General features: G+C 42.4%; 2 protein-coding genes across 4 annotated transcripts in view; one reads left to right on the plus strand and one right to left on the minus strand.

Moving 5' to 3' along the window:
- Lrrc36 (leucine rich repeat containing 36) overlaps positions 1-19556 on the minus strand; it is an 86099-nt gene extending 66543 nt beyond the window's left edge. For all 3 annotated transcript variants that reach the window (XM_045140053.1, XM_045140045.1, XM_045140061.1), the window contains exons 1-2: positions 19487-19556; positions 3686-3813 (exon numbers count right to left, since the gene is read on the minus strand). In XM_045140053.1, the coding sequence (XP_044995988.1) occupies positions 3686-3813; positions 19487-19556 (198 nt within the window). The remainder of the gene's footprint in view (positions 1-3685; positions 3814-19486) is intronic.
- Positions 19557-19961: 405 nt separating this feature from the next.
- Kctd19 (potassium channel tetramerization domain containing 19) overlaps positions 19962-25990 on the plus strand; it is a 39020-nt gene continuing 32991 nt past the window's right edge. The window contains exon 1 of the mRNA XM_004661699.3: positions 19962-19967. Within this exon, the coding sequence (XP_004661756.2) occupies positions 19962-19967 (6 nt within the window). The remainder of the gene's footprint in view (positions 19968-25990) is intronic.

Raw genomic sequence — 25990 nt, forward strand, 5'->3', positions numbered from 1 at the left:
ACTAAGCCATCTCTCCAGCCCTCCCAGGTCACATACTTTATTAACTGAAATGCTTGCCATAAAAAGAAGTGTGTCACTAAGGACCATTTGAGAAAGTAATCATTATCATCCATTCTGTATTTATAATGTTTTATTTTCTTATTTAAAATTGTCATTTGTGGGGGGTGGGTAGATGGCTCAGCAGCTAAAGGCACTTGCTCGTAAAGCCTACGAGCCTGGGTTCAATTCTCTAGTGCTCACATAAGGCCAGGTGCACAAAGTAGTACATGGATCTGGAGTTTGTAGTGGCACGAAGCTCTGTGTCTTCATAAGTAAATAATCATTTTTGGACTGAGGAGACAGCTGAGTGATTAAAGGCACCTGGCTTGATTTTTCCATAACATGTAAAACCAGGTGCACAAAGTGTCACATGCATCTAGAGTTTGTTTGCAGTAGCAAGAGGCCTTTACCCTCCTATTCTCTGTCTCTTTCTTTGTATGTAAATAAAGACATTTGGGAAAAAAAAGAGTAAAATAAAATGATCATTTTCTCAGGCTTTGGTTGTAGCTCAGTTGGTAGAGTGAAAGCCTAATATACATAAAGCCCTGGGTTTAATCCTCAAGACTGTATAAAATGAGGCATAGTGACACAGACCTGTAATAGCAACCCTCACAAAGTAGAGGGAGGAAGATCAGAAGTTCAAGGTCATTCTCAGATACATAATGAGTTCAAGGCCAGCTTGGACTAAAATAAGATCCTGTCTCAAAAAATATAAATATGGGGCTGGAGAAATGGCCTAGCAGTTAAGGCACTTGCCTGCAAAGCCTAAGGACCCAGGTTCGATTCCCTAGTACCCATGTAAGCCAGATGAACATGGTGCTACATACATCTGGAGTTCATTTGCAGTGGCTTGAGGCCCTGGTGCACCCATTTTCTCTTCTCTCTATCTGCCTCTCCATAATAAATAAATAATAAATATAAATTAAATATTTTAAAATATTAATAGGCTGAAGAGATGCCTTAGTGGTTAAGGCACTTACCTGCAAAGCCTAAGGACACAGGTCCAATACCCTAATACCCATGTAAGCCACATGCACATGGTTGTGGTGCATGTATCTGGAGTTCATTTGCAGTAGCTGGGGGCCCTGAAGCGTCCATTCCCTCTCTATCTGCTTCTTTCTCTCTCTCTCTCTTAATAAGAAATAAAGTATAGATATATATATAAATAAATAAATAAGTGAAATGGGCATTTTCATGTTGCAGGAAATTTAGAAAATTTAAATATATGTATAACATTTCTGAGTAGGGCCCTATTTACATTTTGTTGCATTTATCTTTTTTTTCCCCCAATTCCATTAAAGGGTTAGTGTTTAGGAATAGTTATTAGTGCCTTTGATTCCACTCTCAGAGTGGAAGAGAATCAGGACAGTTTTTAATACATTTAGTAGTAGAGTTCAAGTATCTTTTAATGTCTCCCAGAGTAAAAATCTACAAAACAACTTCTATCCTCCTCTCATTTCTCTAGTTGGCATGAATTTATGTATTTTCCATTATACTAGAAATAATCACAAAATTCTTTCTGGAAAAACTGAGCAAAGCTTTTCAGATCTGCTACACATGCATAGACTCAAGTAAATCATGGAAGCAATAAAAACCCAGAAAACCATTTTACCAAGAGCTTCCTATATGCCAAGTACTGTGCCAGAAGTCTTCTGTGTGCTGTATTTGATTACATTTGTTAATTTAATTAATTTTTGTAATGGTAGTTCATTTGATTTAAGAAGTAGAAAGGAAGCCAGGCGTGGTGGCACACACCTTGGCAGAGGTAGGAGGACTGTCATGAGTTCAAGGTCACCCTGAGATGACATAATGAATTCCAGGTCAGCCTGAACTAGAGGGATACCCTACCTTGAAAAAAAAAAAAAAGTAGAGGGCTGGAGAGATGGCTCAACGGTTAAGGCACTTGCCTGCAAAGACAAAGGATCCAGGTTTGATTCCCCAGTACCCACATAAGCCAGATGCACAAGGTGGTGCATGCATCTGGAGTTTGTTTGCAGTGGCTAGAAGCCCTGGCATGCCCATGCTCTCTCTTTCTCTACCTGCCTCTTTTACTCTCTCTTCCTCTCTCTCAAATAATAAAATAAATAAAAATTTTTAAAAAGAAGATTAAACCTTTTCCCCCTCCCCCTTTATTTAAAAAAAGGGAGTAGAAGCCGGGTGTGGTGGCGCACACCTTTAATCCCAGCACTTGGGAGGCAGAGGTAGGAGGATCACCGTGAGTTCAAGGCCACCCTGAGACTTCATGTGAATTCCAGGTCAGCCTGGGCTACAGTGAGACCCTACCTCTAAAAAAAAAAAAAAAAGGAGTAGAAAGGAGTACAAAAACAAATTACAGGGGCTGAAGAGATGGCTTAGAGGGCAAAGCACCCATGTTCAACTCTCCAAATCTTACATAAGCCAGACACACAAAGATGGGCAAGTGCAAGGTCACACATGCACACTAGGTGGAGCAACGTTCTGAGTTCAATTGCAGTGGCTGAGGCCTTGGCACACCAATTCTCTCTTTCTCTCTCTCTAAACAAAATAAATAAATAATAATATAATAATAAAAGATTTAAAAAATACAGGGCTGGAGAAACATCTCTGTTGGTAAAATGCTTGCCTTTCAGGCATGAGGACCTGAGTTTGGCCCCCAGAACCCAGGTAAAAATACCAGGCATGGTGGTAAGCATTTGTTGTCCCAGCTCTGGGAAGGTGGAAACAGGAGGATCCCTGGGTCTCCCTGGCCAGCCAGTCTAGCCTAATCTGTGAGCTCCTGGACTAGAGACCCTATGAAGGGGGGAGGAGGGGAGAGAGGGGAAGGGAAGTGAAGGGAGGGAGAGAGAAAGTGAGGGAGGAGAAGAGGAAAAGGCGAAGGGGAAAAGGGAAAGGGAAGGAAAAGGAAAGAAAGAAGGAAGGAAAGAAGGGGAAGGAGGGAGAGAGGGAGGGAAAGGAAAGGAAGAACACTTGGAAGGCAGAGGTAGAAGGGTTACTGTGAGTTTGAGGTCAGCTTGAGACTACAAAGTGAGTTCCAGTTCAGCCTATATTAGAGTGAGACTCCACCTCAACAAAACAAAAATTCACATCAGGAGCTGGAAAGATGGCTTAGTGGTTAAGGCACTTGCCTGCAAAGCCTAAGGATTTATGTTCAACTCTCAAGGTCCCAATAAGCCAGATGCACAGTGATGCAGGTGCACAAGTTCACACATGTGCACAAGGGGTCCACACATCTGTAATTTGATTGCAGTGGCTGGATGCACTGGCACACCAATTCTCAACCCCCTCCTCTCTTGCTCTCTTGCATAAAAAAATAGGCCAGTCTGTTGGGCTTGTCTCAAAAAAATGTAAAACATAAAGTTAAAAGAACTTTATAGCAAGTAATAAAATATAGTTGGGAAGCACTTAAAAGGAAGAGCCTATATTCTCCAGGCTAACATTATCTATCTCTTATTTCTTTCCGTTAAACAATAAATCGAGGCCAGACATGGTGGCACACATCTTTAATCCCAGTACTTAGGAGGCAGAGGTAGTTCAAGGTCCCTCTGAAATACATGGTGAATTCCAGGTCAGCCTGGGCTAAAGTGAGACCCCCCCACCTCAGAAAAAACCCCAAAACTAAAATAAATAAACTGAGTTGACCTGGTAGGTCATAAAATATAGAACATACCTTTAAGCTAGTGATCAAATTTCTTGATAAATCTAAGGATCGGAGATTTTTGAAGTTTCTGAAGGCATCACCAATAGAATGGATTTTTCCAGCATAAGATCCCTGCAATGAAAGAGACTCCACCAGTTCTGAAAAGAGATTATTAGTAGATATATTATGATCTGATTGAATAAACAGTAGAATCAGCGAAAATAAACCTTCCTCCTACCCACCACCTGTGAAACGTCCTATATCCACTGCTTATATCAGATCTTCTTTCTAAAATATTTTATTTATTTATTTCAAAGCAGAGAAAGAGAATGGGCATGCCAGGGCCTATAGGCACTGCAAACAAACTCCAGATGCATGAGTCTTTTTGGGTATCTGGCTTTATGTGGACACTAGGGAATAGAACTTGGGTCTTTAGGCTCTGCAGGTGAGTCCTTCACAGCTAAGCTATCTCTCTGTCCCAAGATCTTCTTTTTATTTATTTTTTGTTTTTTGAGGCAGGGTCTCACTGTAGCTCAGGCTGACCTGGAAATCACTATGCAGTCTCAGATTGACCTTGAACCCACAATGATTCTCCTACCTCTGCCTCCCAAGTGCTGGGATTAAAGGCGTGCACCACATCCAGCCTTTTTATTTATTTATTTTAAATATTTTATTTATTTATTTGAGAGAGAAGCAGGTACAGACAGGGAGAGAGAGAATGGGCATACCAAGGCCTCTAGCCACTGCAAATGAACTCCAGACACATGCAACACCATGTGCATCTGGCTTTATGTGTATACTGGGGAATCAAACCTGGGTAGTTAGGCTTCACAGGCATGCACCTTAAATGCTAAGCCATCTCTCCAGCAGCCCGTTTCTATTTTTTTTTTTTGTACTTTATACCCACTTACACTCACATAAATACACATATATAAAAATTAGAGGCTAGGATCTGCATAAGAGAGAGAACATGTGGTGTTTGTTTTTCTGAGGCTAGGTTACCTCTTAATATTTTCTAGTTCTATCCAATTTCCTGAAAATTTCATCATTTATTTATTTATTTATGAGAGGGAGAGGCATGAATGCATAGGGCAGCAGACAACCTCTGACATCATCCTCTGTAATGTCATCCACCTCGTGTGAGACAGAAGTCTCTCATTGGCCTGGAGCTCACCAACACTAGCTGGTCAGCAAATCCTAGGGATTGATATTATAGGTTCACTCCACTGCATCAGACATTTTATATGAGTTGTGGGGACTGAACTCAGGTTTTCATGCTTGCAAGACAAAAGCACCTTATTGGCCATATTATCTCCCCGACCCCAAGGTTATCTATTTTCTTATTGTTTAATATATATTCTAGCTATTGATTCTCCATTAGATATATAGTTAGCAAAGATTTTCTCCCATTATGTGGGCTGTCTCTTCACTAGATGAATAGTTTCAGTAGCTATACAGAAACCTTCTCATTTCATGAGATCCCAGAAAGGTTTTACAATAGAAGAAAGTAAGCCAGATGAAACTGCTGAAGGGTTCTTCAATGGAAGAGTAGAATTAGACCACCTAAAAGAGCAATATACAAGATCTAAGACCATGAACTAGTCACTCTCCTAGTGCATCAGCCTCTTCATCTGTAAAATGGGAGTGATAAGAGCACTTAACTGATAAGTTGTTAATAAAGATGAATGTATCCATAAAACTTAGAACAGTGCCTGCAGGACTGGGAATGTACCTCAGTGCTTGCATATTTGCCAAGCAATGCAAAAAAAAAAAAGTGTATGGCACATGGTGAGTAATATGTATTAATTACTGTTATGCAGACATCAAAAAATGAGGTCAGGGCTGGAGAGATGGCTTAGCAGTTAAGGTGCTTGTCTGCAAAGCCTAGGGACTCAGGTTCAATTCCCCAGTACCCATGTTAGCCAGATGCACAAGGTGGCATATGCATCTGGAGTTTGTTTGCAGTGGCTGAAGGCCCTGGGGCACCCATTCTTTCTCTGCTTCTATCCTTCTCTCTCTCTCAAATAAATAAAAACAATTTTTTAAAAATGAGGTCAATTTTCAGATGTACATATGGAAAATCTCCAAGACATTAAGTGAGGGGGAAAAGCCAACCAGGGGCTGGAGAGATGGGTTAGCAGTGAAACGTGCTTGCTTGCAAAACCTGAAAGCCTGGAGTTAAATTCCCGAGTACCCACATAAAGCCACATGCACAAAGTGACACATGCATCTGGAGGTCTGGAGTTTGTTTGTAGTGACAAGAGGCTCTGGCGTGCCCATTCATTCTCTCTCTCAAATAATTTTTCTTTCAAGGTAGAGTCTCACTTTATCTTAGGCTAACTGGGAATATTTTAAAAGAAAAAAAGGCAACTAAACTTTTAACAATATTGAAAAATATGCATTTCAAAATTGCCAATAGAAACTATCTGGCAGGTGTGGTGGGTCAAACTAAGAAAAGCAACCAAAATTGGACAGGGATTCCGTAGGATCCAATTTGTAGGTATTAGAGATGCATTGAAATTAAAATTTTAAATGCTGGGTCCCGTAACTTTTAAAAGTCATAAACAGAAGATGTCATTCAAGATAAGAGTTATACCAGGGCTGGAGAGATGGCTTAGTGGTTAAGGCGCTTTCCTGTAAAACCTAAGGACTCATGTTCAACTCTCCAGGTCCCGCATAAGCCAGACACACAGTGATGCAAGCATGCAAGGTGGCACATGCACACCAGGAGGTGCACATGCATTTGGAATTCGATTGCAATGGATGGAGGCCCTGGCACACCAATACTCTCCCTCTCTCACTCTCACATTAAGAAAAATAAAAGGCAGTCTGTTGGGCTTGCCTCAAAAAAAGAGTTATACCAGAGAGAAATTAGAATAAGTAGAATAAAGACAAAATGGAACTGGGATGATAGGTGCAAAAGAATGAGAAAGTCCAGGTACAAGTGGGGAAGGAAAGGAGAGATGGCAGATGTCAGGAAGCATAAACTTCTGTTTTTCAGTTCTCTATGGATACAACAGAAGGGGGAGCTCTGAATCCTTGCGAACAGAAACTATTCTGTCCTACCTCTCCCACTTTAGGAGACACACACAAGATCACAGTGAACTTCATTGTGTGTGGTATGTGTGCACATGTGTGTGCATTCTCATTTACGTGTGTGAGCATGCACATGTGTGAGCATGAGTGTGGAGATCAGAGGACAACCTCAGGTGTCCTTCCTCAAGTACAACAACCACATCCACAAATTTTGAGACAAGGTCCCTCATTGGCCTGGAGTTCCCCAGTTAAGATAGACTAGCTGGCTAGTGAGCCCCAAAGACCCTCCTTTCTCCATCTCCCCAGTGCTGGGATTACAGGCACAGACCACCATGCTTGGCACTTTCACAAGGGTATTGGAGATTCAACTTAGGTCTTAGAGAGAGAGAGAATGGGCACTCCAGGGCCTTTAGCTGCTACAAACAAACCCCAGACAAATGTGCAACCTTATTCATCTGGCTTACATGAGTCCTGGGGACTCAAACCTGGGTCCTTTGGCTTTCCAAGCAAGCACCTTAACCACCAAGCCATCTTTCCAGCCCCATTTGGTAAACTTCAAAATGAGGATTACTATAAAAAGAGAAAAAGAAGTGCTGGAGAGATGGCTCAGCAGTTAAGGTGCTTACCTGAAAAGCCTAATGATGTGGAGTTGATCCCTAGTACCCACATAAAGCCTAATGCATAAAGTGGCACATGCAACTGGAGTTTGCGGCAAGATGCCCAGCACTCGGGAGGCAAAGGTAGGAGGATCACTGTGAGTTTGAGGCCAGCCTGGAACTACAGAGTGAATTCCAGGTCAGCCTGGGCTAGAGTAAAATGCTACCTCAAAAAGAGAGAAAGAGAGAGAAAGTACTCCAGAAGGATATAGTCATAAATCAAATGAAGATATCATCACACTGTAACAGTTCTTCGAATGTAGTCCCTAGGCACTAAAAGGTCCCTGAGACACGTACAGGGGTCCACAAGTCAAAACTATTCTTTTAAAAATTATTTCAGCCAGGCAAGATGGCACACAACTTTAATCGCAGCACTCGGGAGGCAGAGGTAGGAGCACTGCTGTGAGTTCAAGGCCAGCCTGAGACTACATAGTGAATTCCAGGTCAGCCTGAGCTAGAGTGAGACCCTATCTCAAAACAAACAAATATATATATGCACATATGTATATATAAGCTACAGCAAGCCCCTAACTTGAAAAACAAAACAAAAAAATTCATAATAATATGAAGAATTAATTGCCTTTGGTACTTACTGTGTTGACTTTGCATTTATGATTCAAAAAGAAAAATCTATTGGATCCTTGAGCTGAATCAAGACAGTGTCATGAAATTTCACCAGCAGTTATTGCATTCTTCATGGCTATAAATTTGCAGCTTTAAAAAATGTTTTATTTTTATTTATTTGAGAGAGAGATAAATAGGCAGGTAGAGAAAGAAAGACAGAGAATGGGCATGTCAGGGCCTTTAGCCACTGCAAACAAATTCCAGATGTGTGCATCTGGCTTTCGTGGGTCCTGGGGAATCGAACCTGTGTCCTTTGGCTTTGCAAGCAAGTGCTTTAACCACTAAGCCATCTCTCTAGCCCAATTTGCAGCTTTTTATTTTATTTATTTGCAAGCAGAATGAGACAGATAAAGACAGAATGGGTTGCCAGAGCCTGTAGCCACTGCATATGATCAGATACATGGGACACTTTTGCATCTGGCTTTACAAGGGTATTAGGGAATTGAACTCATGTCATTAGGTTTTGTAAGCAAGTGCCTTAACTGATGAACCATCTCGAGCCCCAAATTTACAGGTTTTTAAAAGCCATTGCTGGAATTAAAGGCGTGCACCACCACTCCCAGCTAAAATATCTTAAAAAAAAAAAAAAGCCAGGCATGGTGGTACACACCTTTAATCACAGTACTTAGAAGGCAGAGGTAGGAGGATCACTACGAGTCCAAGGTCACCCTAAGACTACACAGTGAATTCTAGATCAGCCTGGGCTAGAGTGAGACCCTACCTTTAAAAAAACTTGTAAATAAGATTGGTGGTGATATCTAAAAATATGGGTTTTAAGGCCTAGGGAGGTAGCCTAGTGGTTAAAGGCTCTTGCTTGCAAAGCCTGCTGGTCCAGGTTCAATTTCCAAGCCACCCACATAAGCATCTGGCATTCATTTGCAGTTGGTAAGAGACTCTGGCACACACAAATAAAAAACCTTAAAAATGTGATTTTTAGATGTTATGTAATGAATATCTGTCAATATTTAGAAAATCTACATAACTCGCCAGTGTGGTGGTATATGCCTTTAATCCTAGCACTTGGGAGACAGAGGTAAAAGGACTGCTGTGACTTCATGGCCACCCTTAGACTACATAGTGAATTCCAGGTCAGCCTGGGCTAAAATAAGAGCCTACCTCAAAAAAAAAGGAAAAAAAATCTACATAATTCAAGAACTCAAGCCAGATGTGGTGGCACACACCTTTAACCCCTGCACTTGGGAGGCAGAGGTAGGAGGATCGATGTGAGTTCAAGTCCACCCTGACATTACAGAGTGAATTCCAGGGCAGCCTGGGCTAGAGCAAGACACTACCTTGAAAAAATTAAAAAAAAAAAAAAAAGAAAGAAAGAAAGAAAAGAAAATCTACACAACTAATTAATCAGTATTTTTTTTTCTGTTTCTTTTGTTGTTGTTGTTGTTCATTTTTATTTATTTATTTGAGAGTGACAGAGAGAGGAAAATAGATTAGCCGGGCATGGTGGGGCATGCCTTTAATCCCAACACTCAGGAGGCAGAGGTAGGAGGATCGCTGTGAGTTCAAGGCCACCCTGAGACTACAGAGTGAATTCCAGGTCAGCCTGAGCCAGAGTGAGACCTTACCTCGAAAAACAAACAAACAAAAAGAAAAAAGAAAGAGAGAGAGAAAGAAGAGGCAGATAGAGAGAGAATGGGCGCACCAGGACTTCCAGTCACTGCAAATAACTCCAGACACGTGCACGCCCTTGTACATCTGGCTATCGTGGGTCCTGGGGAATCGAGCCTCAAACTGGGGTCCTTGTGCTTCACAGGCAAGCGCTTAACCACTAAGCCATTTCTCCAGCCCTTTTTCTGGTTTGTTTGCTTTTTGTTGTTGTTGTTTAAAGGTAGGGACTTATTTTAGCCCAGGCTGACCTGGAAGTCACTCTGTAGTCCCAGGCTGGCCTTGACCTTGAACTCATGGTGATTCTCTTATTCTCTTACCTCTGTTTCCCAAGTGCCTGACTGGCTTCCATCTTCTTTTGAGACAGGGTCTCTCTTCTTGGTTTTACCAATGGATAGGCCCAAGAGCTTGTGGAACCTCTTGGCTCTGCCTCCTATTGGCATAGGTGTGTTGGGATATCAGATGTGTGTCCCACCTTTTTTTTTTTTTTTTGAAACAAATCTCATGGATTTCAGGTTGGCCTTGAATTCACTATGTACCTAATGCTGGCCTTGAACTGCTGATCTTTCTGCCACTACTTCAAAAGTTCTGGGATTACAAGTATGTACTACCACACCCAGCTAGATATGGATGAACCTTAAGTATATAGTTCTATATGAAAGAACCAAGTCTGAAAAGATTATGTACTACAATTCTAGCCCTTTGACATTCAAAAAAAGGCAGCAATGAAAAGATCAGTGATGAGGCAGGCCCTGGTGATACATGCTTGTAATCCCAGCACTAGGGAGGTGATTGCAGGACAATCATGATTTTCAGGCCAGCCTGGGCTACATGGTGAGGCCCTGTTACAAAAAAAAAATCAATATCAGAAGTCATCAGGGGTCCCCCATGTAGTGGTACACATTTAATCCTAGCACTTGGGAGGCAGAGGTAGGATAATCACTATGAGTTCAAGACCATGCTGAGACTACTGAGTGAATTCCAGGTCAGACTGTGTTAGAGCAAGACTCTACCTTGGAAAAATAATAAATAACTAAATAAAAAGGAATGAATTATTGATACCTGTTAAAATATGGATAAACCTCCAAAATAGCTAAGTAAAAAAATCCAGATAGAAGAGGACACATATTATTGTTATTTATATGAAATACCTTGAGGCAAATTCATAAAGACAGCAAGATCAGTGGTTGCCAGAGGCTAAGGAAAGTGAGAAATCAAGAGTGACTACCTAATGAGTTTATGAAAATGTTCTGAAACCCTGGTGGTGATAATTGTACATCACTGTGATGGTACTAAGGGATCTTGAATCATATATATTAAAATGGTGAGTTTTATAATATGTGACTATCTTTTATTTATTTGCTTATTTATTTATTATTGACAACTTTCATAATTATAGACAATAAACCATATTATTAATGTTTTTGGTTTTTCAAGATAAGGTTTCATTCACTGTGTAGTCTCAGGGTGGCCTCAAACTCACAGCAATCCTCTTACCTCTCTGTCTTCCAAGTGCTGGGATTAAAGGTGTGTGCTGCCACACCCAGAATGAATATCTTTTTTAAAAATATTTATTTTATTTTTATTTATTTGAGAGCGAAAGAAGCAGAGAGAGACAAAGAGACAGATAGAGAATTTTCCATTCTGTTTTGTTTTGTTTTTGAAGCAGAGTCTGGCTCTAGCCCAGGCTGACCTGGAATTCACTATATAGACTCAGACTAACCAGGAACCCAAGTGGTAGGATTAAAGACGTGCACCACCACACCCAGCTTGGACAGAATTCTCCAAAAAATACATATGGAAAACATTTATTTTAAAATGTTCAACATCCTTAGTCATCAAGGGAATGCAAATTAAAACTACTTTGAAAGCCAGGCATGGTGGTGCATACCTTCAATACCAGCATTTGGGAGGCAGAGGTAGGAGGACTGCTGTGAGTTCAAGGCCACCCGGAAACTACGTGAATTCCAGGACAGCCTGGACTAGAGGGAAACCCTACTTTGAAAAAATACAACAACAAAACCACTTTTTTTTTTTTTTTTTCTGAGGTAGGGTCTCACTCTAGCTCAGGCTGACCTGGATTTACTATGTAATCTCAGGGTGGCCTCAAACTCATGGCAATCCTCCTACCTCTACCTCCCAAGTACTGGGATTAAAGGCGTGCACCACCACTCTTGGCTAACAAAACCACTTTGAGATTTCATCTCATCCAGTCAGAATGGCTATCAAGAAAGCAAATAACAACAAATGCTGGTGAAGATGTAGGGAAAAGAGAACTCTTATTTGTGGGTGGGGTGTTATTGGTATAGCCACTGTGGAAATCAGTGTGGAGGTTCCTTAAAAAACTGAAAATAGAACTACCCTTTGACTTAACTATACCACTTTCTAGGCTTATACCCAAAGAACTGTCTAGTTTACTACAGCTACAGGAATATTTGCACCTCTATGTTCAATTGCTGCTTGATACACAACAGGTAGGAAATAAAACCAGCAACTGATAAATGGATTAAAAAAATGTGATACAGGGCTGGAGAGATGGCTTAGCGGTTAAGCGCTTGCCTGTGAAGCCTAAGGACCCCGGTTCGAGGCTCGGTTCCCCAGGTCCCAAGTTAGCCAGATGCACAAGGGGGCGCACGCATCTGGAGTTCGATTGCAGTGGCTAGAAGCCCTGGCGTGCCCATTCTCTCTCTCTCCCTCTATCTGTCTTTCTCTCTGTCTGTTACTCTCAAATAAATAAATAAAAAATGAACAAAAAAAATGTGGTACATATACACAATGGAATTTTATTTGTCTGTAAAGAAAAAACAAATCACGAAATTTGCAGGAAAATGGGTGGAACTGGAAAAAAATTATATTGAGTGAGGTAACTAGGTCTGAAAATGGCAAACACAGGGGTTGGAGAGATGGCTTAGCAGTTAAGTGCTTGCCCTGTGAAGTCTAAGGACCCTGTTTGAGGCTCGATTCCCCAGTACCCACGTAAGCCAGATGTACAAGGTGGCGCATGCATTTGGAGCCTGTTTGCAGTGGCTGGAGGCCCTGGTGCACCCATTCTCTCTCTCTCTCTCTCTCTTTCTCTCTCTTACTCCCTCTTTCTGTCTGTCTGTCTGTCTGTCTCTCTCTCAAACAAATAAAAATAAAACAAACAAACAAAGGCAAACACAGGGCTAGGAAATGTCTCAGTTGTTAAAGGTACTTGCTTGTAATGTCTACTTGGCCAAGTTTGATCCTTCCTTGCACCCACATAAAATTGGACATAAAGTGGAGCATGTATCTGTGATCTCAATGGGCCTACGACAATAGGAGGTAAAGCCAAAAGACTCCAAAGCTCACAGGCCAGCTAGACTGGCATTTACTTGCAGCAGCAAGAGTCCCTGCCTCAAAAATGATGAAGAAGGGGTTGGAGAAATGGCTTAGCAGTTAAGGCACTTGCCAGAAAGTGAAAGGACTCAGGTTTGATTCCCCATACTCACATAAAGCCAGACGCACAAGGTGGTACAAACATCTGGAGTTTATTCACAGTAACTAAAGGCCTTTCTATCTGCCTTTTTCTCTGTCTCTCAAATAAATAAATAAATAATATTTTAAATTTAAAAATGATTAACACAGGGCTGGAGAGATGCCTTAGTGGTTAAATGCTTGCCTGTGAAGCCTAAGGACCCCAGTTCGAGGCTCGATTCCCAGGACCCACGTTAGTCAGATGCACAAGGGGGTACACACATCTGGCACTCATTTGCAGTGGCTGGAGGCCCTGGAGCGCCCATTCTCTCTTCTCTCTCTCTCTCTCTGCCTCTTTCTCTCTCTGTCACTCTCAAATAAATAAATGAAAATAAACAAAATTTTTTTTTTAAAAAATGATGAACACAGACACTTGGAGGTTATTCTCTCATCTACACAAGCATGCTATAGCTGTGTTCTCTCTCTCTCACACGCACACATGCACACAGTCACAAATATATATAATTTAAAAAAAGATGTTGCATGCTCTTTCTCATATATAGATCCTAGCTTTGAATCTCCATATCTATAAGTACAATTTGGACCATCTCCAGAGACAAGAAAGTTATAAAAGGGCTATGGGGACTGGAGAGGTGACTTAGCAGTCAAGGCACTTACTTGCAAAGCCAAAGGACCCAGGTTTGATTCCCTAGTACCCAAGTAAAGCCAGATGCACAAGATAGTGCATGCATCTGGAATTTGTTTGCAGTAGCAGGAGGTCCTGATGCACCCATTCTCCCTCTCTCTTCCCTCTCTCCACCTCTTTCTCTCTCAAATAAATAAAAAAATGTTTTAAGAAGGGCTAGGGGGCTGGAAAGATGGTTTAGCAGTTAAGGTGCTTGCCTGTGAAGCCTAAGGACCCATGTTCAACTCTCCAGATCCCATGTAAATAAGACACACTAAGGTGAGGCAAGTGCAAGATTGCACATGCCCACTAGGTGGCGCAAGTGTCTGGCGTTTGATTGCAGTGGATGAGGCCCTGGCATACAAATTCTCTCTCTAAAATAAAAATAATAAATAAACAAATAAAGGGGCTAAAGGTGAAAAGGAAGAGATCTTATGGGGAAAAGATAGTGGAACACAAGTGATAATGACAATGGGGGGAGGAGATACTGTACTTGGAAATGGTGAAGCAAGAATGAGGGAGAGGAGATGGGCAAGTAAAGGGAGTGGGGAGTTATGAAAAACGTAAGAAAACCTACTATTTATTCTTTTTGTTTGTTTTTTTTTATTGTTTACTAAATAGCAGGTTTTCTACCGGCAAGCCTTTAATCCCAGCACTTGGGAGGCATTGGTAGGAGAATCACTGAGTTCCAGGCCAGCCTGGACTAAAGTGAGACCCTACCTCGAAAAACAAAACGAAAATGTATATGCATAACGAACATAAGTACCCTACACAGATGAATAATACTTCTCCTAATAGCCATGGGCTATCAAACAATATAATCAGTGCCAGGCATTGTCAGGGAAGCCTCTGAGGCCCTCAAATACAAGCTATTGCCCTGGCTCTTGGCTGCACACTAGAACTAAAAGGTAAGATCCTATTCCTAAAGACACCAAACCCAACCACACCTAATGGGTGGAGCACATAGAAAAATCAAGTGGAGGCTGAGGTGGACCCTTCCTTCCAACAAGGATAGATTTCATATCACTGGGAAGGTGCTACAAAGGCTGCTGGCAGACAAAATTCACCAATAATGCCACCCACCAGTTACTTCTTCATTTTGCCATGCTGATCTACTAGACAGGAAATGTCTCCTGGGGCAAGTGACATGAAGACAAGGGAGTGACTGGATTTCCCAAGAGGGCACTGTCTTTACTGATTACCAAGATTTACACTGTGCTGTGGATGTAGCTCAGTGGTAGAGCACTGCCTAGCCTGCACAAGGCCCGAAGTTTGCTCCCCAGCACTACAACAAAACAACCTCTCTCATACACAAGAGAAATTAAAAGTATATCCATATCAAAAATCATGTATAAACCGGGTGTGGTGATGCTAACCTTTAATCCCAGCACTCAGGAGGTTAAGGTAGGAGGATCGCTGTGAGTTGAGGACAGCTTGGGACTACAGAGTGCCAGATCAGCCTGGGGTACAGTGAGACCTTACTTTGAATCCATCAATAAGTAAATCTGCCATATATTGTTCTAGCTAGAGAATGGGAGGGGTATATGACCCCCATCCAAATATCATTACATTTTAAGATTCAGGATCATTATGTTGCTTAGACTGGTCTCAGATTTGTGGACTAAATCCTCCCACATCAGCCTCCCCAGTAACTAGGACTACAGATATATCTCACTATGCCTTCTTAGTCCCTGTGGTGGTTTGATTCAGGTGTCCCCCATAAACTTAGGTGTTTTGAATGCTAGGTTCCCAGCTGATGGAGATTTGGGAATTAATGCCTCCTGGAGGGAGTGTATTGTTGGGGGCCAGCTTATGGGTATTAAAGCCAGTTTCCCCTTGCTGGTGTTTGGCACACCCTTCTGTTGCTGTGGTCCATCTTATGTTGGCCAGGGGGTGATGTCCACCCTCTGCTCATGCCATTGTTTTCCCCTGCCATCATGAAGCTTCCCCTCGAGCCTGTAAGCCAAAATAAATCTCTTTTTCCCAGAAGCTACTTTTGGTTGGGTGATTTCTACCAGCAATGTGAACCGGACTGCAACAGTAAAGTGGTACCGAGGAGTGGGATTGCTGCTAGACACCTGACTATGTGGCTTCAGCCTTTTGGAGCTGATTTTCAACAGGAATGTGGAAGGAGTTGAAACCTTGGCCCAAGAGATGCCTTGCAGTGCTGTAAGTACAGCTTGATGGACTATTCTGGTCTGAGCTGCAAGACCTGAAGGCAGTAAGAACTATGGACTGTGAGGTTTGGCTTATGAGGGTGAGAAAGAACTTTTCCTGGACTGGGCTAGCAGTTTGTGTGAGAAGCTTGCTCTTATGCCCATGCCCTGAGAAGTTGTGCAGGGTTGCTTTGCGTAGAAATGAACTGGTGTGAGTAGAGGGATATGGCACAGAAAGAAAACTCTTTGGGTGAACTGTTGCCCGTTCAGCTGCAACTGAGAGATTACAACCTTGAGACTGGGCTAGCTGACCTGCGCTGGGGCAATAAGAAGAATGTAGACTCTTTTGAAGGGGCCTGAGTGCTCAAGGAGTGTCCTGTTCTTCAAAGTCTGCTTTATTCCTCCCTGGATTAACAAATTGGCACCCTACCTGGTATCGTGGAGTAAAAGAAATGCTGGAAAGAGGGTCATTGAGTTTGCAACACAGTCTTGTGTTTTGGAAATGGCCATGGGCAGTGTGAAGCGGGCTTGCTGGTTGCCTGCATAGAGACCCCATGGGGCCATGAGGATGAACCGTGGCTTGCAGTGGAGACCCAGTGGAGATGCCGGGACCATGAGATGACTGCCGAGGAGCTGCCGGCCCCCGATGAAGTTTTCCAGGACTATGAGTAGCCTAGCTGGAGGGGCGGAATTGGAATGCCAGAGACTTGCTGCTGATGAGAATTATCGGACTTGGAGATTTGTCACTGGCTATAGTTGCTAGACTTGAAGCTAGAGTTTAATGTTTGTCCCAGTTCTTTAAATCTTGTATTGGTTGAATGTTTCTTTGCTATGTCCAATGCCATCTTTTGCAGTGTGAATATTTATTCTGTACCATTATGGGTTTTTTGAGGTTATTTTTTGGTATTATGGCTCAGTTAAAAGATCTTGGACCATGGGGATGTATGAACATCATTGTGATTGATAAAAACTATGGGGACTTTTAAAATCAGACTGAATGCACTGTATTTTACATCATGTACGGATATCAGTTTATGGGGGCCAGGGGCGGAATGTGGTGGTTTGATTCAGGTGTCCCCCATAAACTTAGGTGTTCTGAATGCTAGGTTCCCAGCTGATGGAGATTTGGGAATTAATGCCTCCTGGAGGGAGTGTATTGTTGGGGGCCGGCTTATGGGTATTAAAGCCAGTTTCCCCTTGCTGGTGTTTGGCACACCCTTATGTTGCTGTGGTCCATCTTATGTTGGCCAGGGGGTGATGTCCACCCTCTGCTCATGCCATCGTTATCCCCTGCCATCATGGAGCTTCCCCTTGAGCCTGTAAGCCAAAATAAATCTCTTTTTCCCAGAAGCTGCTCTTGGTTGGGTGATTTCTACCAGCAATGTGAACCGGACTGCAACAGTCCCCCTCTCCCATATCAAAGTGAATCAATTTTTTGTTTGTTTTTTGAGGTAGGGTCTCGCTCTAACCCAGGCTGACCTGGAATTCACTATGTGGTCTCAGGGTAGCCTCAAACTCACAGTGATTCTCCTACCTCTGCCTCTCGAGTGCTGGGATTAAAGGTGTGTGCCACCATGCCCAATGTGAATCAATTTTTTATTTTTATTTTATTTATTTGAGAAGAGGGAGAGAGAGAGAGGATGGACACACCAAGGCCTCCAGCCACTGCAAACGAACTCCAGATGCATGTGCTATCTTGTTATCTGGGTTACATGGGTCCCGGGTCCTTTGGCTTTGCAGGCAAGTACCTTAACTGCTAAGCCATCTCTCCAGCCTGAATCTTTTTTTAATTTTTTTTAAGCAAAGAAGGCACAAAAGTGTGTCAATCTAATGCAGTTTTCTTAGCTGCCTTGAAAAATGAGGGCAAGAAGGAGGGTGGGAAGTGAGTGTCAACGTAGTTTGGAAAAAAATATTTGGGACTAGGGATGGTGCTTGTTTTGTTGGGGGGATTGAATAACACTGCACAGAGCTGGGTGTGGTGCTACCTGCCTTGAAATCCCAGCACTCAGGAGATGGAGGCAAGAGCATCAGAAATTAAGGTTATCCTTGGTAGTGACTTGGACACCAACTTGGTCTACATTAGATCATATCTTAAAAAACACCAAATTATATATATGATATAGCTACATCAATTTATACACACATCAAACTATTGTCTTTGGCTATCTGGGAAGTTTACAGAAGAGATAAAACATTAGTACCATCTTTATTATCCACTTGACTTATCAGTATGCACAACTTTTAAGACTTTTTTTTTCTAGCTGCTGTTTTTTTTTAATTTTTATTAACATTTTCCATGAGAGACTTTTTAAATAAACTTACAAATAAAACAAAGTTTTTTCATGTCCTGTTACAAATTAAAAAGGGGGAGGAAGCAAGAAAGACAGCTATTTACATTTATAGCACAGGCTCTGTATTCAGTCTTTATTAATCAAGACTGAAAAAACCCATCTGTACCACTTTATCAGCTCTGTGTCTTTGGGTAAAAGTCTCACCTAATTTTACTGATCTGTAAAATAAATGCTGTGAAGAAAGCACTTAACACAAAGCCTGGTGGTAATGATATAGTGAATTAGAGAGGGAAATGGTTTAACAAGGAATGTTAATGACTTTTCCAATTTTCTTCCTCCTTAGACATTTAGAAAGCTCCAGAGTCAAAGGTGGAATTCAGCCTTCCACAGTGTTACCTTCATCCTAGGATAAAGGCAGGACTGGGGCACTGACCTAAAAAATTAAGAAATTAGTTGATATTTCAAACCAATCCTGTCTCAGCTCCTAAAAGGGAGCTAACACATCCAAATGGAACAAGGAAAGGTTTGGGTTCTGTTTGTTTGTTTGTTTGTTTGAGGTAGGGTCTTACTCTAGGCTAGGATGACCTGCAATTCAGTCAGTCTCAAGGTGGCCTCAAACTCAAAACGACCTTCCTACCTCTGTTTCCCAAGTGCTGGGATTAAAGGCATGCACCACCACGACCAGCTAGTTCAGGTTCTTTTAAATATATCTGTAAGGGGGGCGGGGGGAGATAATGGGCCATTCAGGTCTCCCTGCCACTTCAAAGGAACTCCCGATGCATGCATCACTTTGTGCACCTGGCTTTAGGTGGGTCCTTCAGGCTTTGCAAACAAGCACCTTTAACTCTGAGCCATCTCTCCAGCCCTCTTTTAAATTCTTGAGAATGGATGAAGATAGAGGTACCATTTCCCACTGCACCTCAACCAAGGAAAACTCTTCCTGGGTAGGAAGTTTAAAAGATGCCAAAATTAGTTGCCTTTGTGCATCCTCAACAGGCCCACCGGTACAAATGAATGCTCTTTTCAGCACTTCCTTCTCCCACTCATGGCCCTCTTAGAAGCTCCATTTCTTTCCATTAGTTGAGACTTCTCTCTTGTGTCCAGGGTACCAGCCTGATAATCTCGTTGCTCCGGTACTTCACACTGCTCTTCCTCAACTTCTTACCCCGTGCCTCCGACTATCCTGTTACTTCTACCTCAGTTTCCTCCTCCTCCGCCTGAGGAACCGCTTCCTCCTAGTTCCTCTGCGTCTACCTGGCACTCCCACGCCTCCACCACAGTTTCCTCTTGCCAGCCTCTGGCCTCACACCCTCCCGGCTGGGCCCTACCAGGCTGCTCCAGGGTCAGCGCCCCCAGACGTCGGATGCCCTCCTCGTCCAGCTCCCACTGCTCCGCCATTCGCCCGCCGCTCACCTGCCACTGCTCGAGAGCCCGCCCAGCGCGCTCCAGGCCCCGCCCCCGAGCCCCAGGCCCCGCCCCCAGCGGCCTCGCCCCACCGCGCGTGCGCCTTGGGCTCTCTGGTAGGCCGTTAGTAGCTGGGGCGCGCGCCTTCCCGCCTGCCTCTGAGGTTGGAAATATGGTATGACATAGGGCCCGTATAAACCACTAAGGCAATGAAATGTGGGGAGCTAGCGTGCAGGATCTGGGCGACAGAGTAAGGGATCTGACTTCTGGGGGTGGTTTGCAAGGGTTTGGGGGAAAATGTCTTGAGGCATGAAGTGATATACAGGGTGAGAATTAGAAGGCGCCCCTTGTGAGGTTGGAAGTGTGCCTCTTTGATGGACTGGGTAATTCTAGAGCAATATGGGGGTGAGCTGCGCAGGGGGACCCAGGTTTGACCGCTGGAGAGACATAGATTTCAGATGCATGTTGGAGAGGTCCTGATGGGCTCTGAGGAGTTGAGAGCCTGTCTTTGGAGCATTGAGGTTGTCGAGCTCTAGGACTTGATTTGGAAGAGACTCCTTTGACGATAGAGATTTGTATGGAAAGGAGATGCTCTTTGGATTGGGTGGGGATGGGTATTTCAAGGCTATTCTGTAGTCAACTGGCCAGAAGCCATTTGTCCTTGAAGACCTTATGGGTTCCCCAAACTTACCTGTGACTGAGGGAGGGCTCTACCCAGGCTGGGACAGTTTTGCATTAACTGGGCCCTAAGAAACGTTGGGGGTGGGGGGAAGAAAACACTAGAAAGAACAACTACATTCTGAGCACTTCTTGAGAGCCCTCCTAGGGACGGCACATGTGTGTATGAAGGAGGCAAACTCAAGCCAAGACTTGTGATATCCTGCCCTTCAGATAAGAGATCAATCTTCCAGCAGGTTTTCATTAGCATCCAAAATCAGCACCTCCTCAGAGTTCTAAACTTTTAAAGATAACAGAATGCAAAGTCAAATCCATATAGATTTGTGCCTTCTGGTCTAGGATGGGCCCTTAGTTACTCTCAGTTTGTCATGTCCAATTTTAGCTAGGTTTAGAAGGGACAGGATTCAAGCCAAGATTACCTCATTGGATTGGTGTGTACAGTTCAACTTCTGAGTCATGACCCCATTTTAGAACTTGTACTCTTTCTCTTTATGCCCCTAGAGTTCTTTTAGTCTCAAAGTGACACATACAATTCTTCACCTTTTATCTATGAATAATTAGATAAGGCTTACTATACAAGAAATGACCCCCTTCCTTCTTTATTCCAAGCATTTGTTTTCCTTTTCAGAATAAGAGAAGCAGGTTTTATTTATTTATTTATTTATTTTGTATTTTTTGGTTTTTTGAGGTAGGGTCTCGCTCTAAGAGCCCAGGCTGACTCAGAATTCACTATGTAGACTTGGGATGGCCACTATGTAGACTTGGGATGGATCACAGTGATCCTACCTCTGTCTTCTGAGTGCTGGGATTAAAAACGTGTGTCTCCAAGCCTAGTCACAAAAGCAGGTTTTTGTTAGAAAAGAGGCTTTTCCTCCCCTGAATTACCACCTCTTACTTATCAGTCTCGGCCCCTACCACTAACACATTTATGAAAATTTAAAATTAATTTTTAAGTTAGCTTAACTTAAAAAGTACTATGTTTTATTGTGACATTTTCACACATGTATATCATTATGCTTTGTTCTTATTTGCACCCTTCCATTGATTTCCCCATCCCTCTTGCTCATTCCCTTCCTCTCCACCAAATAGTCCCTACTTGAGCTTTCATGTCACATGTTCTGGTATCCTCTGTTATTCTCCCTTCCCTCGTAATCCCCTTTCTATGTTCATATCCTACATATATTTTATGTACATGTATGTACATAACTTTAAATCTGTATTTCACATATGAGAGAAAATCTGACATTTGTGTTTCTGAGTCTATCTTATTTTAACGTAATGATCTCCAGACCCATCATAATTTATTTATTTATTTATTTATTTATTTTTTTTTTTTTTTTTGAGGTAGGGTCTTACTCTAGCTCAGGCTGACCTGGAATTCATTATATAGTCTCAGGGTGGCCTCAAGCTCACGGCGATCCTTCTACCTCTGTCTCCCAAGTGCTGAGATTAAAGGTGTACGCCCAGCTTCTCATTCTTTTTTGCCAAATAAAATTCCACTGTGTGTTTTCCCATTTTCCTGATCCATTTACCTGTGATGGACTGCTAGGCTTGTTCTGTGTCTTGGTGATTGTGAATAGTGCAGTAATAAACATGGATATGAAAGTGTATCTCTTCAATATGCTGATTTAGATTTCTTTCAATATGTAATAGTTAGCCAGGCAGAGTGTCCGTACCTTTAATCCCAGTATTCAGGAGGCAGAGTGAGAATGATTGCCATGAGTGTGAGACCATCCTGAGACTAGTTAATTACAGGTCAGCCTGGGCTAGAGTGAAACCCTACCTTTAAAAACAAACAAAAAGAGCCGGGCATGGTGGCACACACCTTTAATCTCAGCACTTGGGAGGCAGAGGTAGGATTGCCGTGAGTTTGAGGCCACTCTGAGACTACATAGTGAATTCCAGGTTAGCCTGAGCTAGAGCAAGACCCTATCTCAAAAAACCAAAAAGAAAAAAAAAAAAAAAAGGAAAAGAAGTAAAGGAAAGATATGTAATAGTTAATCTTCAATGTCAACTTGACTAGTCTTGGATCTAGGGGACACACCTATGGTCACATCTGTGAGGGTGTTTCTAGAGAGGTTTAACTGAAGAAGGAAGACTCTCCCTGAATGTGGACATCACCATGGTCTGGAATCCCAGACTGAATAAAAAGAGAAAGAAGAGCCAGTATACCCCTGCTCTTTGTTTCTTGATCTTCTCAGATGTGAGGAGTCCCACATGCATACTCTGGCTACCATGATGCCATGTCTCCACCATAAACTGTGAGCCAAAATAAATCATTCTTCCCTTAAGTGCTGGAGCCTGCCAGCTGAAAGGGTTCGAGCCTGATGGGGAGTGAGGATTAAAGAAAGACAGGAGAAAGAATGAAAGCAAGAACTCCAGTCCAGGACTGAAGCAAGGACTGAAGCAAGGTTTATTTCACAGCATTCCTTTTTATTTTATTTTATTTAAAAATTTTTTTTCATATTTATTTATTTGAGAGTGACAGAGGCAGAGAGAGAGAGAGAGAGAGGGAGGGAGAAATGGGTGTGCCAGGGCTTCCAGCCACTGCAAATGAACTCCAGACGCGTGTGCCCCCTTGTGCATCTGGCTAAAGTGGGTCCTAGAGAATCGAGCCTCGAACCGGGGTCCTTAGGCTTCACAGGCAAGTGCTTAACCGCTAAGCCATCTCTCCAGCCCAGCATTCCTTTTTATATCTTCTTACAAACAGTTTTTCCATGGACAAAAGTTCCATGAGCCTCACACACTTTCTATCAAAAAAACCTTCTTGTTACAGAGTTTTTGCATTTCAAACACTTCTCAGTACAAAAGACTATTAAGGCCAGCCAAATGGCTTCCGACACTGAATATTCTCTGATTCACTAGGCTAAATCTTCATTCTTTGCTATGCAGAAGCTTAAAAAAAAAATTTTTTTTTTTTTTTTTGAGACAGGGTCTTGCTCTAGCCCAGGCAGACCTGGAATTCACTATTAGTCTCAGAATGGCCTTGAACTAACAGCGATCCTCCTACCTCTGCCTCCCAAGTGCTGGGGTTAAAGGTGTGTGCCACCATGCCCAGTTAGCTTTTCAAAATTTTATTTTTAGAGAGAGAGAATTGTCATGCCAGGGCCTTAGCCACTGCAGTCAACTCCAGATGTTCATGCCACCTAGTGGGCATGTGAGACCTTGCACTTGCCTCACCTTTGTGTGGCTGGCCAATGTGGGAGCTGGAGAGTAAGTAGAACATGGGTCCTTAGACTTTGCAGGCAAGCACCTTAACCACTAAGCCATCTCACCAGCCCCAAGCTCACATTTTAATTTCATGAAGTCTCATTTGACAATTCTTTTGTGTGTATATATGTGTGTGTGTGTGTTTATATGGGAGGGCATGCTTGCCATAGTGCACGTGTGGAGATCAGAGCACAACTTTGGGGTGTCAATCCTTGCCTTCCACCTTGTTTGAGACATAGTTTTTTCTTTTCTTTTTTTTTTATTTAAATATTTTATTTCTTTATTTATTTGAGAGAGAGAGAGAGAGAGAGGAAGGAAGAGGCAGAGAGAAAGAGAGAATAGGTGCACCAGGGCCTTCAGCCACTGCATACGAACTCCAGACACATGTGCCCCTTGTGCATCTGGCTTACATGGGTCCTAGGGAATTGAACCGGGGTCCCTAGGCTTCGCAGGCATATGCCTTAACCACTAAGCCATTTCCCCAGCCCGAGACATAGTTTTTTCTAGTTATTTGCTGCTTCATATTCCAGGCTAGCTGCCCTCAAGGTTCTGGGATTCTCCTGACTCCCCCACCTCCCATCTTGCCATAGATGAATTGGGATTATAGACATATGTGGCCCTGAACCCAGCTTCTATGTGAGTTCTAGGGGATTTGAATTCTAGTTGTTATGATTGTGCATGTATCCACTCTCCAGTCCCCCTCATCTGTCAATTCTTGGCATTATGTGTTTGGTATTGTAGTCTTTTACACATAAAGTCCTTGCCTATGCCTATATCTTGACATGTTTTACCTGTGCTTTCCTATAGAAGTTTCAGAGTTTCATTAAGGACTTTGATTTTTTTTTTTTTTTGAGGTAGGGTTTCAGGCTGACCTGGAATTCACTATCTACTCTCAGGGTGGCCTCAAACTTGTGGTGATCCTCCTACCTCTGCTTCTTGAGTGCTGGGATTAAAGATGTGCACCACTGATTTGTTTTTTAATTTGTGGTTATTTGTTTATATGTGTGTATGTATTTGTGAATGGGTGCATATGTGCCATGGTATGCATGTGGAAGTCAGAGGTCAACCTTGAGGTGGTCTTCCACCTTCTTTGAGATATTATCACTTGCTGCTGCAAATGAATGCCAGACTATTGGGGCTGAAAGGTTAGGATTCTCCTGGCTCGGCCTCCCATTATTGTAGGCTCATCAAGATGACAGAGGCATGTGCCCCTTTACCATTTGTGAGTGCTGGGGAAGATTGAACTTGGATTAGCAAGTTCTGCAGGCAAATGCCTTTAACTGCTAAGTTTATTTCCCCAGCTCCAAGGTTTTTGAACTAATTTGAATTTATTTTTGTGTAGGGTGAGAGACATGGATCTAGTTTTGTTATTTTACATGTGAAAATCCAGTTTCCCCAACATGATTTGTTAAAGAGGTTGTTGTTTTTCCAATGTATGTTTATGACACCATTGTCAGAAAGTAGGTGGCTATAGCTGAGTGTATTTATTTCTTGGTTCTCCTCTATTCTATTCTATTGATCTACATGTCTGTTTTATGTCAGTACCATTCTGTTTCTGTTGCAGAGCTTTTAGTATAATTTGAGATCAGATACAGTGATTCCTCCATCATTGGTCTTTCTTCTTGGGATCTTCTTTCTTTCCATCAGTTTCATGTAGCTCAGGCTAGCCTTGAACACACTGTGTAGCTAAGATGACCTTGAATTCTTGAAGGCTAATGATCTTTGTTGAAAAGGAATCCATAGCATTTTGCCTCTAGTCATGTCATATCTCTGCAGGTAGGGTTGCAAGAAAGCACAATGAGATGGAGAACATCTCATCATTTCTCCTTTTTTTTTTTTTTTTTTTTCTCAAGGTAGGGTCTTGCGCTAACCTAGGCTGACCTGGAATTCACTATGGAGTCTCAGGGTGGCCTCGACCTGTCAGCAATCCTCCTACCTCTGCCTCCCGAGTGCTGGAGTTAAAAGTGTGCACCACCATGTCCAGCTCCTAACTCTGTTTTTCGAAAAAGCAGCTTGGTTGAAATATAATTTATATATTGAATATTTACTATTTTAACATATACTGTTCAATGATTTTTTAAATTTTTTTGTTTATTTTTACTTATTTATTTGAGAGTGACACACAGAAAGAAAGAGGCAGATAGAGAGAGAGAGAGACAGACAGAGAAAGAGAGAGAGAGAATGGGCATGCCAGGGCCTCCAGCCACTGCAAATGAACTCCAGACACATGTGCTCCCTTGTGTATTTGGCTAATGTGGGTCCTGGGGAATCAAGCCTTGAACCGGGGCCCTTAGTCTTCACAGGCAAGTGCTTAACTGCTAAGCTGTCTCTCCAGCTCTCAATGATTTTTATTATATTGATAGCTGTGCAACATATCACATAATCAATTTGAGAACATCATTATCTTTCCACAAAAACCTCTACCTATTATTATTAGCCCTCTACCCTAAACAACCGTAATCTACTTCCTGCCTCTATAAATTTGCTTTTTCTTTACATTGCATGTAAGTAGAATCATATACTATGTCGTCTTTTATGTC

This window comes from Jaculus jaculus, chromosome 1 (assembly GCF_020740685.1).
Source record: "Jaculus jaculus isolate mJacJac1 chromosome 1, mJacJac1.mat.Y.cur, whole genome shotgun sequence".
In the NCBI taxonomy this organism is placed as follows: Eukaryota; Metazoa; Chordata; class Mammalia; order Rodentia; family Dipodidae; genus Jaculus; species Jaculus jaculus.